The sequence below is a fragment of the Erinaceus europaeus genome, chromosome 6, assembly GCF_950295315.1.
Source record: "Erinaceus europaeus chromosome 6, mEriEur2.1, whole genome shotgun sequence".
NCBI classification, from domain to species: Eukaryota; Metazoa; Chordata; class Mammalia; order Eulipotyphla; family Erinaceidae; genus Erinaceus; species Erinaceus europaeus.
The window spans coordinates 6,630,358-6,645,007 of record NC_080167.1 but is presented as its reverse complement, the minus strand read 5'-3'; the positions used below and the strand labels follow the sequence as shown (position 1 = coordinate 6,645,007).

Sequence of the window (14,650 nt, the reverse complement as noted above, 5' to 3'; positions counted from 1 at the left end):
GACATGTGAATCCAGTTAAAAGCTGCAAGTTACTGTAGGTCATTGCTCCTAGTAGTGGGGTTAGCTGTGAATAGGCTAGCAGACAGATCTGAAATTTCTGCCAAAAGAATATAAATGAACACAGAGAAGAGTAAGGGCCTTCTAGAATTGCAGATGTGGCTGCCTGTATGGTGGAGAGACGTGTTCCCAGGATTGCCTGGGAAGACTGGCAGTGCTTCCAGTTTAACGGCAGATTTCTGCCGACCTGCTCTCTACCTGCACTCCTGGCTCTGGGCTGTTGTTCGTCACTTCTCAGCAGCTCTGTCTGCCTACCCCACGAGATAAAGTAAAGCGGACAGGCTGGTCTTGCCTAAGCACACGGTGCTGGTTTGTAGACTGGATTGTAGTGTGGAGGCTGGGGCGTGATGGCGGAAAGGGAGCTGTCAGAATGTGCTGTGCTCATTCAACTCTCTCTTCCCCGAAATCTGGAATAAGAATGTCGTGGGACAAGGGGTGTAGTGTAGCTCAGTGGTAGAGTATATGCCGTGCATGTCTGTGGTCCTGGGTTTCATCCCCAGCATGAATGTCCATCTGTCACTTGCAGATTCAAGTTGAGTGAGAGAATGTCTTCTCTAACAGTGGTTTCTTCTTCCCTGTTTGTTTCTCTCTCTCTTCTTTCTGTCTTGCCCTCCACCTGTCCATTCTACTCCTCTGCTGTCTTGTCTCTCCTCGAACCCTCACTCTCCTTAACCCTCACAATTCTATCCCTGCTCTTCATCTCCCACTGACCTTACCTCTTGCCACCCTCATCATCGTCCCCTCCACTCATACCACCTCTCTGGCCGGCCGCCTCTCTTGATTTTGCTGTTAGAGTGCCCGGAGAATTGACGATGACTCCTTAGAAGAACAGATAAGGCAGACCAGTGAGGACTCAAGAGCCCTCAGGGAACTCATGGAGGGGGAAAGGGGTAAACTGAGGCAAAGCCTGGAAGAGCTGCAACAACTCCACAGTCAGGTGAGCACCTGCCACATTCCCGTCAGAGCTGCGCATGTGTTCCTGGGCTCTTGCCATCTCTGGCATCCTTGGGGGAATGTAGCCTAAAGTTGAGGTGAGCTGTTGTCTTCAGGACTGGCCAGTCCTCTGTCTTAGCCCAAAGAAAATTTGTCAGGGATAAGAATAGTTGACCCTCTGTTTCCTCCAGTGACTAGCTGGCTTCCACAGAAGCCTGCGTGGTCTAGTGGATTCTGACGGTTCAAAGTGTCATAACTCCCAGGACACTTAGACATGTTTGGGTTTTTTTTAATATTTCTTTTTCCCTTTTGTTGCCCTTGTTTTTTATTGTTGTTGTAGTTACTGTCGTTGTTATTGATGTCATCATTGTTAAGATAGGCAAAATGGAGAGAGGAGAAGACAAGAGGGGGGCGAGAGAGACACCTGCAGACCTGCTTCACCGCCTGTGAAGCGACTCCCCTGCAGGTGGGGAGCCGGAGGCTCGAACTGGGAGCCTTAAACCGGTCCTTGTACTTTGCACCACGTGCGCTTAACCCGCTGCGCCACTGCCCGACCCCCCTTAGACATGTTTTTATAGCAACTGCTGAGCAGGAAGTTTGCAAACCAAGTTCGCCTGTTCTCTTTGTGAGTGCCGTCCCCTTTGCCAGCCTGGTTTTCAGCTTTAGAAACTTTTGCTATTGCTCTTGTGCTCTTTCCCCATTTGGTTATGATTCCTTCTCTCTGAAGGACATCTGTATTCTGACCTGAGAAAGATACAGGGGCTTAGAAGCAGCACCACTCGGGAGTCGGGCTGTAGCGCAGCAGGTTAAGTGCAGGTGGCGCAAAGTGCAAGGATCAGCATAAGGATCCGTTTGAGCCCCCAGCTCCCCACCTGCAGGGGAGTCGCTTTACAAGCAGTGAAGCAGGTCTGCAGGCTTCTATCTTTCTCTCCCCCTCTCTGTCTTCCTCTCCTCTCTCCAGTTCTCTCTGTGCTATCCAACAACGAAGACAAAAATAATAACTACAACAATAAAACAAGGACAACAAAAAGGGAATAAATAAATGAATATTTAATTTTAAAAAAAAAGGCAACACCACTCAGAAAATAACTTCTAAAATTTATCCTAGGCAATAAATATGGGCTCTTCCCTTTAACTAGGCTCACGTGTAGAGATACTGTTCTATTGGAGGGGTGGAAGGGGGTGGGCACCAAAAAGGTAGCATTTCAAACCCTGCCTTCCCACTTTGAGACCTTCTGTCTCACCCTGGCTTTGGTCACAGCCTATCCTCCACTGGAATTGGTTTTTCTTCCTGAAACCCAACTTCAGTGTATTCTCCTGTATTCTCAGTTGCAAGGACACACAGCTTATTTGGAAAAGTGGATCTAGGGTGACACTGACCTGAGCTAGGACTTAACTTCCTGACCGCCATCAGCCATCAGGATCCTGGGAGGGAGGAGAGGGGAGTGGAGGCTACTTGACCCAGGCGTGAGCTGGGCCCCTGCTGTTATCTCATTGGTGCCTTAGAACTTCTTGAAAGTGGGGCCAGTTACTTTCATTCCTACTTTTTTATGAGAAGTATGCACAGCTTAGAGTACATCCCTGTCAGTTGCTGAAGGGTAGGTTGTTGGTGGTCTCAGCCTTAACTGGGCTTTCCAGACCTAAAAAAAAAGTTTGGGGATGTGTTCATTAGACCGTTTCCTACCTTGCATGCACTTTTACCTGTCGCCTAGCCAGCTGGTGGGACTCACTTGGTTTGGCTTGCTTGGCCGTGTGTTCTCTGGTCTTGAGTTCTGGTGAGCAGGCTGCAGAAGCTGCTGGTAAACAGGGTGAGGCCGGACTGTTCACCTGCCTCATCTGCCTCCCTGCAGGCTTTACATGGCGCTCCCTGGAACTCTCTGTGCTCAGAGAGCTGCTGCCTGGGGCTGTTCTCAGTATGGGGCGACGGGCCCTGACGCTCTTACCAGACTGTTAGCACTGCAGGGCCACTGCTCTTTCCGATGACGGGTTGTTCTGCACACGTCGTCTCTGTTGGGTACCTTTTGATTCCACCCTAGTGGCTGTTCCCCCAGGAAATGACTGTTCTGCCCTCTCAGTTCAAGGAGTTGAAAGCATCTCCAGGGAAGTTTGATTATTAGCCTCAGTCCTGGGACTTTTGTTCAGTTTTTTTCTGAAAATGAGTAGACCTGGGATTTGAAGAGCAGTATAGACCAAAAGGTGACATTTTTGCCCTTGTGTGAGAGGTAGTGGGTATATAAATAGATCTTCCCATGGAAAACTGAAGCGCATGTGGTCTGGGAGGTGGCGCAATGGATAAAGCATTGGATTCTCAACTATGAGGTCCCGAGTTCAGCCCCCGGCAATACATGTACCAGAGTGACGTCTGGCTCTTTCTCTCCTCTTACCTTTCTCATGAATAAATAAATAAATTTTAATAAAGGAAGGAAGGAAGAAAACTGAAGAGTCTGTGTCATGTTTGAGAAGAGGGCAGCGTCAGGTCTAATCCAGTCGGCTGGGAGATGAGGCTCCTGCCCTCCTTATGGACAGCTTTACCAAATGGAATTGCCATTGTGACCTTTAGAAACTTGTTCAGCGGGAGTTGGGCGGTAGCGCAGCGGGTTAAGCGCAGGTGGTGCTAAGCACAAGGACCAGTGTGAGGATCCCAGTTCGAGCCCCCAGCTCGTCACCTGCAGGGGAGTCGCTTCACAGGCAGTGAAGCAGGTCTGCAGGTGTCTGTCTTTCTCTCCCCCTCTGTCTTCCCCTCCTCTCTCCATTTCTCTCTGTCCTATCCAACAACTATAACAATAAAACAGGAAGGGCAACAAAAGGGAATAAATAAATAAATATTTTAAAAATAGTTTAAAAAAAAAGAAACTTGTTTAGCTTAACTTAAATGGAAAGAGAATGTGTTGGAACTAAATTTGAGAGTTTACAGAGTCCACAGGAGGGCCAGAGGACTGTGCTTCAAAACAGAAAGGAGCCAGGGTGCAAGATAGCAGACAGTCTGGTGTCTGAAACTTTTGCACTGGCTTGTGTCTTTGCTGTGCTCTGAAGAATCGGAGATGCAAGCAGGGACGTATCTGGGAAGTCTTAACTCATGGGCTCTCCCAGTGACTTCCTCGGTGGGGTGCAAGGGATGTCATCTCCCACCAAGGCTCATGCAACCAAAGGAAGGGCTTTTGGATGATGACTTGCCAAAAAGTTCAGTTGCTTACTGAATGAGTGTGTTGTAATTATGCATCCCACAAGTCAGGCTGGTACACGGATGACTAGGATGTACCCCCTGCCATTCTGGACCTTAGGGTGGACCGCAGGGCCACTGTAGAGTAGACAGGGTATAGCTGCCAGGAGAAACGTCTCCCCCACACCCCACAAGGAGGGCTCTCAGCAATTGAACTGTGTGTCATCCACTGGGGCACAGGCCACTTAAACGGGAACAAGTGTGACATAAAAACAAGTGTAGCCTTGGGAGTCTGGCGGTAGCACAGCAGATTAAGCGCAGGTGGCACAAAGCACAAGGGCCGGCATAAGGATCCCAGTTCGAACCCCCAACTTCCCACCTACAAGGGAGTTGCTTCACAAGTGGTGAAGCAGGTCTGCAGGTGTCTCTCTCTCTCCCCGTCTTCCCCTCCTCTCTCCATTTCTCTGTCCTATCCAACAAAGACGACATCAATAACAACAAAAATAACTACAATAATAAAAAACAAGGGCAACAAAATGGAATAAATAAATTTTTTTTTAAAGCAAAAAAAAAAAAAAAGTTTTAAGTGCAAGGACCAGCGGAAGGATCCCAGTTCGAGCTCCCGGCTCCCCACCTGCAGGGGAGTCGCTTCACAGGCGGTGAAGCAGGTCTGCAGGTGTCTGTTTTTCTCTCCCCCTCTCTGTCTTCCCCTCCTCTCTCCATTTCTCTCTGTCCTATCTAACAACAATGACATCAGTAACAACAACAGTAATAGCTACAACAACAATAATGACAAGGGCAAAAAAAAGGGAAAACAAATAAATATAAAAAAATTTTTAAAAAGAAGGTAGCCTTGCGTTAGGCATCTAAACTCCATGTGGTTTTCCTCTGGGGAGTTAAACGAAAGAGCCAGGCCCCAGGGTGGGAGCCAAGTTTCAGGCATTGGGACCAGCCAGCGCCCTGGGGGAGCAGCATCCCATGTTGCTTCCAGGTTGAGTGGAAATGGTCTAGAAACAAAACTTCAATCCTTACTCCCCCAAAAATGGATTTTCCAGGCCCTGCTGCATTTATGTTCTTTGTTCATTAGTTCCGGGGGGGGGGGGGCGGTTTGTGGTGTGCTGGGCACAGTGGGGATCTGGCCCCGTGGCTGCAGTCTAGGACCAAATGCTCTCTTGCCCTTCTTCTCCTTCTCCTCCTCCTTCTCCTTCTCCTTCTCCTTCTTCCGTTTGCCCTCTCTTGCCCTGAGCTCGCCTCACACACAGTTCCTTTCTCCAGGAGGGCTCGGGGAGCTGGGGTTGCTTTTCTTTCTCCTTCTGGGAGTGGCCAAGCGGCAGCTATCTTCACATCCGTCCTTTTAATCCCTGTTAGGTAACACTTCTGAGTATGGAGATGACTGCACTGAAGGAGGAGAGAGACCGACTCAGAGTAACATCTGAGGACAAGGAACCAAAGGAGCAGCTTCAGAAGGCCATCAGGGACCGGGACGAGGCCATTGCCAAGTGAGTGAAAATGACCTGCCTGACTTGTGTTTAGCTACAGGTAACATGAGACTATGTTTCCATTATAAAGTTTTAGATATTTTAACTCAAGAATACAAAAGTGAGCCCCTGGGAGCTGGGCGGTAGTGCAGCGGGTTAAGCACAGGTGGCACAAAACGCAAGGACCAGCATAAGGATCCTGGTTTGAGCCTCTGGCTCCCCATCTGCAGAGAGGTCGCTTCACAGGCGGTGAAGCAGGTCTCCAGGTGTCTGTCTTTTTTCCCTCTCTCTGTCTTCCCCTCCTTTCCATTTTTCTCTGTCCTACCCAACAACAGCAGCTATAACAACAATAACAATGACAACAATAACACCTACAACAAGGGCAACAAAATGGGAAAAATGGCTTTCAGGAGCAGTGGATTTGTAGTGCAGGCACCGAGCTCTAGCGACAACCCTGGAGAAAAAAAAAAAAAGAAAGAAAGAAAGAAAGAAAGAAAGAAAGAAAGAAAGAAAGAGAAAGAAAGAAAGAAAAGAGAGCTCCTGGAGAAATAGCTCAGCTGGCGCAGTGCTGGTTGGATCTGCCTAAGGCTTCCTCCTCATTCCCCAGCGCCTCACGCACTAGAGTATGCTCTGGCTTCTTCCCCTTGTCTCTTGTTCATATGAAATGCTTTCTCATATGTAATCAATTAAAAAAAATCTTTAGGAGTCGGGCTGTAGTGCAGCAGTTAAGCGCAGATGAGGCAAAGCACAAGGACCAGCGTAAGGATCCCGATTCGAGACCCTAGCGACCTGCAGGGGAGTCACTTCACAAGTGGTGAAGCAGGTCTGCAGGTGTCTGTCTTTCTCTCCCCCTCTGTCTTCCCCTCCTCTCTCCATTTCCCTCTGTCCTATCCAACAATGACATCAACAACAACAATAATTACAACAATAAAAAAACAAGGTCAATAAAAGGGAATAAATAAATGAATAAATATTTTTTAAAATATTTTAATTAAATTCTGGGGGGGAGGGGGTTATTGTTGTTTGTTTTGTTTTAACCAGAGCATTGATTAGCTCTGGCTTACGGTGATGTGGGGGATTGAACCTGGGACTTTAGAGCCTCAGGCATGACTGTTTGCATAACCATTATGCTATCTACCCCCTTAAATTGTTTTTGTTTTTCTTTAATTTTTAATTTATTTATGTGGGGGGCTGGGTGGTGGCGCACTTGGTTGAGTGCACATGTTACAATGTGCAAGGACCCAGGTTTGAGTCCCCAGTCCCCACCTATAGGGGGAAAATTCCAGGAGTGGTGAGGCAGTGCTGCAGGTATCTCTTTGTCTCTCTTCCTCTCTGTTCCCCTCCCCTTCTTGATTTCTGGCTGTCTCTATCCAATAAATAACAATAATAAAAAAAATTTTTTTTTTAATTATGTGAAAGAAGGAAGAGAAACAATCAGACATCACTCTGGTACATGTGCTGCTGGGGATTGAACTCAGGACCTTATGCGTGAGAGTCTAGTGCTTTATCCACTGTGCCACCTCCTGGACCACCACCATTCATTAACTTCTTTGAAAGCAGTCACATGGCGGCTAAAGGGTTAGATTTGTAGGCATGAGATCCTAAGTTTGGTCCCTGGCATCACTTTATTACTTATGCCAGGGTGATGTTCTGGTTCTCCCTCCCCTCTCTCCTATTCCTGTCCCCCCCCCTTTTTTTTTTTTTTTAGATTTGTTACGGGCTAGGCAGTGGCACACTTGGTTAAGCACACATGTTACCAAGTTCAAGGACCTGGGTTTGAGCAACCGCTCCCCACCAAAAAGGGACACACTTCACAAGTGATAGAACTAAGTCTACAGGTGTCTCTCTTTCTCTCTCCCTACCCCTCTCAGTTTCTTTTATTTATTTATTTTACCAGAGCACTGCTCAGCTGTAGTTTATGGTGGTACTGGGGACTGACACTGAGGCCTTTGCTGGCTCAGTGATGAAAGTCTTTGTATAACCGTTGTGCTATCAATTTCTCTGTATTATCAAATAAACAGAGGGAAAAAAAAGGCTGCTGGGAACAGTGGGTTGCACCAAGCCCCAGCGGTTACCCTGGTGGCAATAAAATAAATAAAAACATTTATTTGTAAGAAAACCAGAGCATCATGCTGGAACATGGGATACATGGGGATGAACTCTGGACTTCATGTTTTACCATGTGGTTCCTTGTCAAGAATTTAGAGTGAGCTTATTTGAAACCCTCTGTAAGTAGCATTTTTTGAAAAGGTATCATGGCATATTTTCATTTCCAACTTTAAAACTCCTTAGAATTCCCTCCTCTATACTGAAGCATATGCTTGTCCCTTCCCTGCTATTCTCTTTATTTTTTCAGATGAAAATGAAATTTTCTCAGTTTTACCTTTGAGTCTGTCAGTATCCAGTTCATGTTAAGAATTATACTCAATGGCGGTGGCGCAGTGGATTGAATTATACTCAGTGGATAAGAATTATACTCAGGCGGTGGCGCAGTGGATTGAGCACAGGTGGCCCAAAGCGCAGGGACCGGCAGGGACAGGCGTAAGGATCCCCGTTCGAGCCCCCAGCTCCCCACCTGCAGGGGAGTCGCTTCACAGACAGTGAAGCAGGTCTGCAGGTGTCTGTCTTTCTCTCCCCCTCTCTGTCTTCCCCTCCTCTCTCCGTTTCTCTCTGTCCTAGCCAACAACGAACAACATCAACAATGGCAATAATAATAACCACAACGAGGCTACAACAACAAGGGCAACAAAAAGGGGAAAATGGCCTCCAGGAGCGGTGGATTCATGGTGCAGGCACCGAGCCCCAACAATAACCCTGGAGGGGGAAAAAAAATTATACTCAATGAAACTCAGTGGAGCCCACATCCCTGTGATTCTGTGCACTTGACTCATGTGACATTCACTTAATAAGTGAATAGTTGCGGTGTGCAGGGTTCAGACTTTTTATGAATAACCTAGGGTGAAATTGCGTCATACATTAGGGAATGAAATGGTCAAATTATGGTGCTAATTCTGGAATTGGATTGGGAATGAAAAGCAAAATGAAGCTGATTGGTTGGTCACCTTCACTCAACTAGACCAAGCAGAAGAGGGTTCACATCAGGATCTGACCACATCCTGCCCTTAGCAAAAGGCTGCAGGAGTGAGGAAGAGGCAGGTGTACAGGCACCTTCCTTAAAGTGGACCCCAGTTCTGGCGTCTGGGGGAGAGAACAGGCCACCAGGAAACAGAGCTGACCCTTCAGGAGGGTGTCAGATCACTCCAGGAAGACAATTTTTTCTTTTCTTTCTTTTTTTGTCATCAGGGTTAGTGCTAGAGCTTGGGCTTGATTGCCTACACAACTCCACAGCTTCCTGTGACCATTTTTTCTTTCTCTTGATAGAGAGACAGGAGACACACGTGCGGTAGTGTTCCACCACTCATGAAGCTTCCTCCCTGCCAGGGTAGAAGGGGCGCGCACCTTAGTCCCGGAGGGAGCAAGGCAGTGTGTGTGTGCCCTTACCAGGAATACCGCCCCCCGAACCCAGAGTTCCTTTCCTGCCCCCTTTGCAGTGAAGTTCTCAGCCAGGAGATAATAGCTTGCCTCGCAGAGCGCACACCTTATCATGCGCAAGGCGCGGAGTCTGAGCCTCACGCTGCATGGGAGCAGCGGGCCCTACAGGGCAAGCTCCCAGGCGCGGGAACACTGGAGTTAGCGCACAGATCAGTAGCTGCCAGGTCCTGCTCACGGGATTCATGGGCAAGGGACGGGCTCGCAGCGTTCGTCAGCACACTTCGAGTCTCCGGACCGCTCATGGCGCCACCTGCTGGACCCTTGACGTTACAGGACCGCGGGGGGGGGGGTGGTGGGGGGGGACGGCGGTCGTCCATGGCAACAGGATTTCCGGTGTTTACAGCCAGCCAATAGCAGCGGGCGTGACAGGCAGTCTGCATCTGAGAACTTGATGCTCATTGGGCAGGTTGGGCTCTCGTGTCCCCAGCCGCAATGCGGAGGGCTGTGCTCGCCCCTGCTCCGAAGGGAGGGCGAGGGTGGTGATCATCCCTGGTGGACCGAGAGGAGGTGCTGCTGCTGCTGGTTACTGCGGCCGGGAGCACGGGAAGCAGAGGAAGCCAGCTGTGCCTGGTTCGTGCACTGTGTTCCCATGCGCCACCCTCGCACCCCAGGTTTCGAGCATTTTAAAGATGTTTGGCTTGGGAATGTTGCAGAAGACAAAGTAATATGTGAGACATCAAAATGTGAAAACGGAAGTCACAGGACTGATAGCAAGTTCCCCGTCGGTGATCTTAAGCAAACCGCACTTGGTGTGTCGCCCGCAAACACACAGACGCACCGTGGCTTCCGCAGAGCCAGTGCGGTGTCTGTCGGGCCTTGTTGGCAGCCTTTCTCACGCGGCCATAACCATGACATCTCTGCTGTGCTGAGAACAGTGTGGGGCTTCTGCTGTCCACCTCGGCATCCTCGACCACCAGGCTGAGGCGGGTCCTGAGGGATACCGTCACACACATGTGGCCCGTGTCTCTATGACAGAGTCCTTGGGGAGGGGTGTGCGGTGGACAGGAAGAGAAGACCCCTGCCTTGGGGACAGGCCTTTAGAGAGAAGCGTTAACAGCACAGACTCAGTCTTTGCATCAGTCACCTCAGGTCTTTTATCCACTTTCAGCCGTTCTTCATCTCTTAGATGGGTGGACAAGTAAGCTCTGGTTTGACTGAGGCCTCTGGCACCGGGTGCCCTACTCTCATCCTGGATCGTGTGTTTTCAGGAAGAAAGCTGTGGAGCTAGAACTCGCCAAGTGCAAAATGGACATGATGTCTCTCAACAGCCAGTTGTTGGATGCCATTCAGCAGAAACTGAACCTCTCACAGCAGCTTGAGGCTTGGCAGGTAAACAGGAGCTCGAGAGCCTGGGTGATGGAAAGCAGGGCTCCAGGGCTGGGAGACAACATAGCGGGTATGCAGAGGGCTTTCGTGTCTGAGGCTTTGAGCTGCTAGGTTCAGTCTCCATCACCACCATAAGCCAGAACTGAGCAATGCTCTGGTTTTAAAAAAAATAAAAAATAAAACAGGGCTCCAGAGTGTTTCTGGCCCAGGCCAAGTCTAAGGTGAGTCTGTAAGAGGTTCTACCCCTGCCCATGGGGAGCTCAGTCCCTCAAGCCCCTGCCACAGCCCCCAGGCTGTATTCTTCAAGCCAGGGAGACCTCCAGGCTCAGAACGGGCGCTTGTACAGTGGGTTGTCGCAGTTTTGCAAAGAAGCAGCTGTTGGCTGGAGGTCCCAGGAAGTCTCTGTGATGAAACTTCACAGTGAGCTGCAGCTTAGCAGCCTGGGGTGCTGGCATCGGCTGCCTGCCCTTTCTCAGAGGCTGGCTTCCATATTCCAGAGAGCACTGTCTGGCCCAAGACTGGACAGAATGAGTCAGTGTCTCCCTCTCCAGGCCCACCAGGCCTTTCGGAGTCTGCTCAGCCCAGCACGCGTCCCCAGGCCCAGCTTGCTCTTTGTTGCAGAGAGCAGGGTGGTACTGTTTCCGGGTTGGCATGGAAGTGTTCATGCCTCTCCCCAATAAATCCTCAAGGGACATAAAAAGCCCCTGTGCCTTCATGCCCCCCCCCTGCAGGTTATCATGACTCCCCCTGGGGGCCCCTGCTGGTCCCAGGACCCCCCAGACTGGCCCCACAACCCTGACTGGCTGGCACTTCCTCAGCTTACCGCCCCTGTTCTTGTCTCTTCTCTCCCGGCTACAGTTTGCTTCCTCAGGGCTTTTTACTATCTGGCTCCTTTGGTTTCTGATCTAGTGGCCTTTCTCAGTTCCCGTATCAACAGCTTTAGTTGTACACCCCTCCTGCCTTTGAGGTGAGACTGAGCCCTCATCCCACCACCCTCCCCTGCCGCATCACAGTCCTGCCCCGCCGCCTCCCCTCGTGGCCCACCGTGTTCTGTGTGCCGGAGCCCGGCGTCATCTCTGCCCTGCACCCTGCCATTGAGCCCCGGCCGCCTCTCCTGTCATCATCGTGTCCAGTAGCTTGGCAGCTTGTGGTCCGGTTCTGACCAGCTGACCCCTGGTTTGCTGGTGCCACCCCCTCAGTCTGGTTGTTTTATTCACAGTAGCCACAGGCATGAAAACATGGCAGTACGTGTCAGTGTGTCTGTGTGGAGCTCTGAGGGGATAGATTCCATGCTTGATGACTTTTAAAGGCTAACTGTGGTTTGTGACGTGCCAGAAAAAACAGTTTATATACGTACATTATATATATATATATATATAGTTAGCATTTTCTGAGCGCCTCCTAAGTGGAAGTAGGATTCAGCACTGGATTTAGGGAGCCCACCTCCCGTCTCTGGGAAGAGAGATTCCAGAAGAAAGCTGCCTGTGAAGACAGGTGGAAAAAGGAAGGCAGGGGAGGGGCTCACGTCCCATACTCGTGCCACCAGGGCCATGCCATAGGTTAAATCCCTTTCTTTCACACTGCCAAATGCAAAGACATTTGAGTGACTGCCGCTGGAGAGAGCAGTGGGTGAGGAGGGAGGAGGTGACGTGACGGTCAGGCCCGGCTCTTGCCCTCGGGCGTGGCTGGCTGCTCTGCCACACGGGTCCTGCCTGGGCTCAGGTGCTTCAATACCCGGCTGCACTCAGGAGCTGCAGACTCTTGCCAGGGCCAGGCCCGGGGCCCAAGCTGTCTGTCCCCAGGACATCACGTGCCCACGCGCTCCAGGGTGAAGCCATCAGGCAGACTTGTCTGGTCACTGCTGAGACTACCTCGCAGCTAGCTTCCGTGTTTTGTCGGTGGCATCTTACAGAGAGTCGCCGTCAAGATGGGGCGTGGAGAGGCCCCTCTGGAGGCAGAGCTGCTGTTCTGGAAATGGGGAGGGTGAGGAAGCCGAGGACATGAGTCTGAAGATGGCAGTGCTGTGGCGCCCAAGGCAGATGGCATCTGGAGTGTGGTTGATGGTGGGCCGAAGGGAGCCCGAGTCCTGCTACCTGGGTTTTGACAGTGCGTGGGCATAGCAGCTCGGGCAGGTGGTCGTTGAAAGGGCAAGGGGAGCAAGAGGAGCCCCTTGAGGTCAGCTGTTGGGCCGGAGAGCTGCAAGCAGAGGGCATCCTACGCCCTGCAGGGCTGTGGGGACAAGTGAGGGTAGGTCTCAGGCCAGGCCAGGCGCTGCTGTGGGGTAGACGGGAAGTACCAGCACTCTGAGCACTAGGTCAGGTGTCCTCAGGGCCAGCCAGAGGCTGTGGGTGGAGGGCTGGGGGAAGCCAGCCAAGTTCTGGGGGAGTGGAAGTGTCTTGTGGTCCGTGTGCAGCTTCCCTGGCCAGCGACGTGGCTGCAGCCCCTCTTCATCTCATCCCATCCCTCCTCCTCCTGCGTTCCCCCAACATTTGCCACTTGCTCCAGCCGCCTGTCCGCAGGCCTGGCCTCAGCCCCCACTCTGCCCCCACAGGATGACATGCACAGGGTCATTGACCGGCAGCTGATGGACACGCACCTGAAGGAGCGGGGCCGGCCCGCCGCATCCTTGGCCAGGGCCCCCGGCACCGAGGCCAGCACCGCAGAAGGCAGACGACTCTTTTCTTTCTTCAGGAAAGTTTGAATTGAGCAGATCCAGCTGTGGAGATGGGTGGACTGAAAAGGGGTGTGTGCTCAGGCTCCCCTGGGCTGGGCGCCATAGCGGCACTGCCTGCCTGCCCGAATGCACGCACGCACGCACGCACACAGAAGGCCCCCTCCACAGGGACGGGCAGTGCGTCCCACCACCTAGCCAGACTTCCCCAGGGCCTGCTGCTGCTGACCAGAGCTCAGGCTGCCCCCCGCCCGCCCCACAGCCCCAGCTCCCAATTCCAGGTGCTTGCTTCTGCTGCCCTCCTGCTTTGGAAGCTGGGAGAGAAGAAATGGAAACCCCTCTCTGCGTGGCACAGGAGACCACTGCTACCCCAGCTGGCGCGAGCCATGGGGGCCTCATCCTGCAAGGCACAGGGCCCAGGCCTGTGCCCCCTCTGGCCCTCCCTGCCACGTACACGGAGTGAGGGAAGGAGGTGGCCTTGGCCCCACCTGCATGCACCACAGCCGGCACCTCTGCAGAAGAGCCCAGCCTAGGGCCTGGCAGCCCCCCAGGTGTCGCTGTGCAGCCACACACGGGCTCAGCCACACACGGGCTCCATTCAGGGGAGAAGGGCCCGGTCCCTGGCCACGTGCACCCTTCCACTCAGCAGGACCTCCCGGGTCCTCTGCAGGCTTCAGCCATTCCAACCCACTTCACGGGGCTGGGAGGGATCTCATCCTCCCCTGCCCCTCCCTGCCACATACGTGCGTCCTTGGCTCAGCCAAGCAAGAGCAGCCCAATGGCCCAGAGGACTCCTCAGCCTGCTCCGCATCAGAGGCAGTGTTGGCACCGCGAGCCAGCCCCCCAGCTGCGCCCATCAGGCCTGCACCCTGCTTCTGCTCTCCGGCAGCCACCGCCTTCTGCTGAGGCCCAAACTCAAAGGCGCACAGGCCGTGAGCCCGCAGCTGCTTACAGTGGATTCACCTCCCTCCCTGGGGAAAGCACAGCAGGACGCAGAAAGAATGTACCTGTAGATATGTACATACCACGATGCTGTAATTTCGTACGTAGTGATCATGTAAATACATGTATGGGTTTTATAATATACCTATTATACATAAATCTATAAAGGCATATTTTTAGAAAAACAGCGCACCACTGCTTCTTTTGAAAATAGTCTAAGAATAAAATGAATTTCTACAGAGCTTCTTGACTCTCTCATTGGGCACCTGGGGGGAGGGGGCGCACAGGTAGAGATCAGTAGGGTGCAGTTTGCATTTCAGAGACGATGTTGCAAAGAGCAAGAGAGGCCCTGTCAGCGCTGCAAGCCGCCCACACACACACTCCCCACCCCCCCCCAGGCCTCAAGCAGGCTCTGAGCTCGGCACAGCTTCCAACAGCAAGGCCACTGCACCCTGCAGGTACTTGGAGAGTAAGCACCATGCTCCCCTGGCATCTGGTCACGGCTGGCAGAGGAGCCCAACCTGGATTGAC

The 14,650-nt window shown here is 51.8% G+C and overlaps 1 protein-coding gene across 8 annotated transcripts in view; it reads left to right on the top strand.

Moving 5' to 3' along the window:
- The window catches only part of BICDL1 (BICD family like cargo adaptor 1), a 79,162-nt gene extending 64,801 nt beyond the window's left edge, over nucleotides 1–14,361 (top strand). For 5 of the 8 annotated variants that reach the window (XM_060192993.1, XM_060192992.1, XM_060192994.1 and 2 more), the window contains 4 exons: nucleotides 851–994; nucleotides 5,519–5,649; nucleotides 10,389–10,509; nucleotides 13,058–14,361. In XM_060192993.1, coding sequence (XP_060048976.1) covers nucleotides 851–994; nucleotides 5,519–5,649; nucleotides 10,389–10,509; nucleotides 13,058–13,207 — 546 coding nt within the window. In that variant the 3' untranslated portion in view covers nucleotides 13,208–14,361. Of the gene's footprint in view, nucleotides 1–850; nucleotides 995–5,518; nucleotides 5,650–10,388; nucleotides 10,510–11,364; nucleotides 11,453–13,057 lie in introns of those variants that run through there. The other 3 variants (XM_060192991.1, XM_060192989.1, XM_060192988.1) reach the window with 2 other exon arrangements.
- The last annotated feature ends 289 nt before the right edge of the window (nucleotides 14,362–14,650 follow it).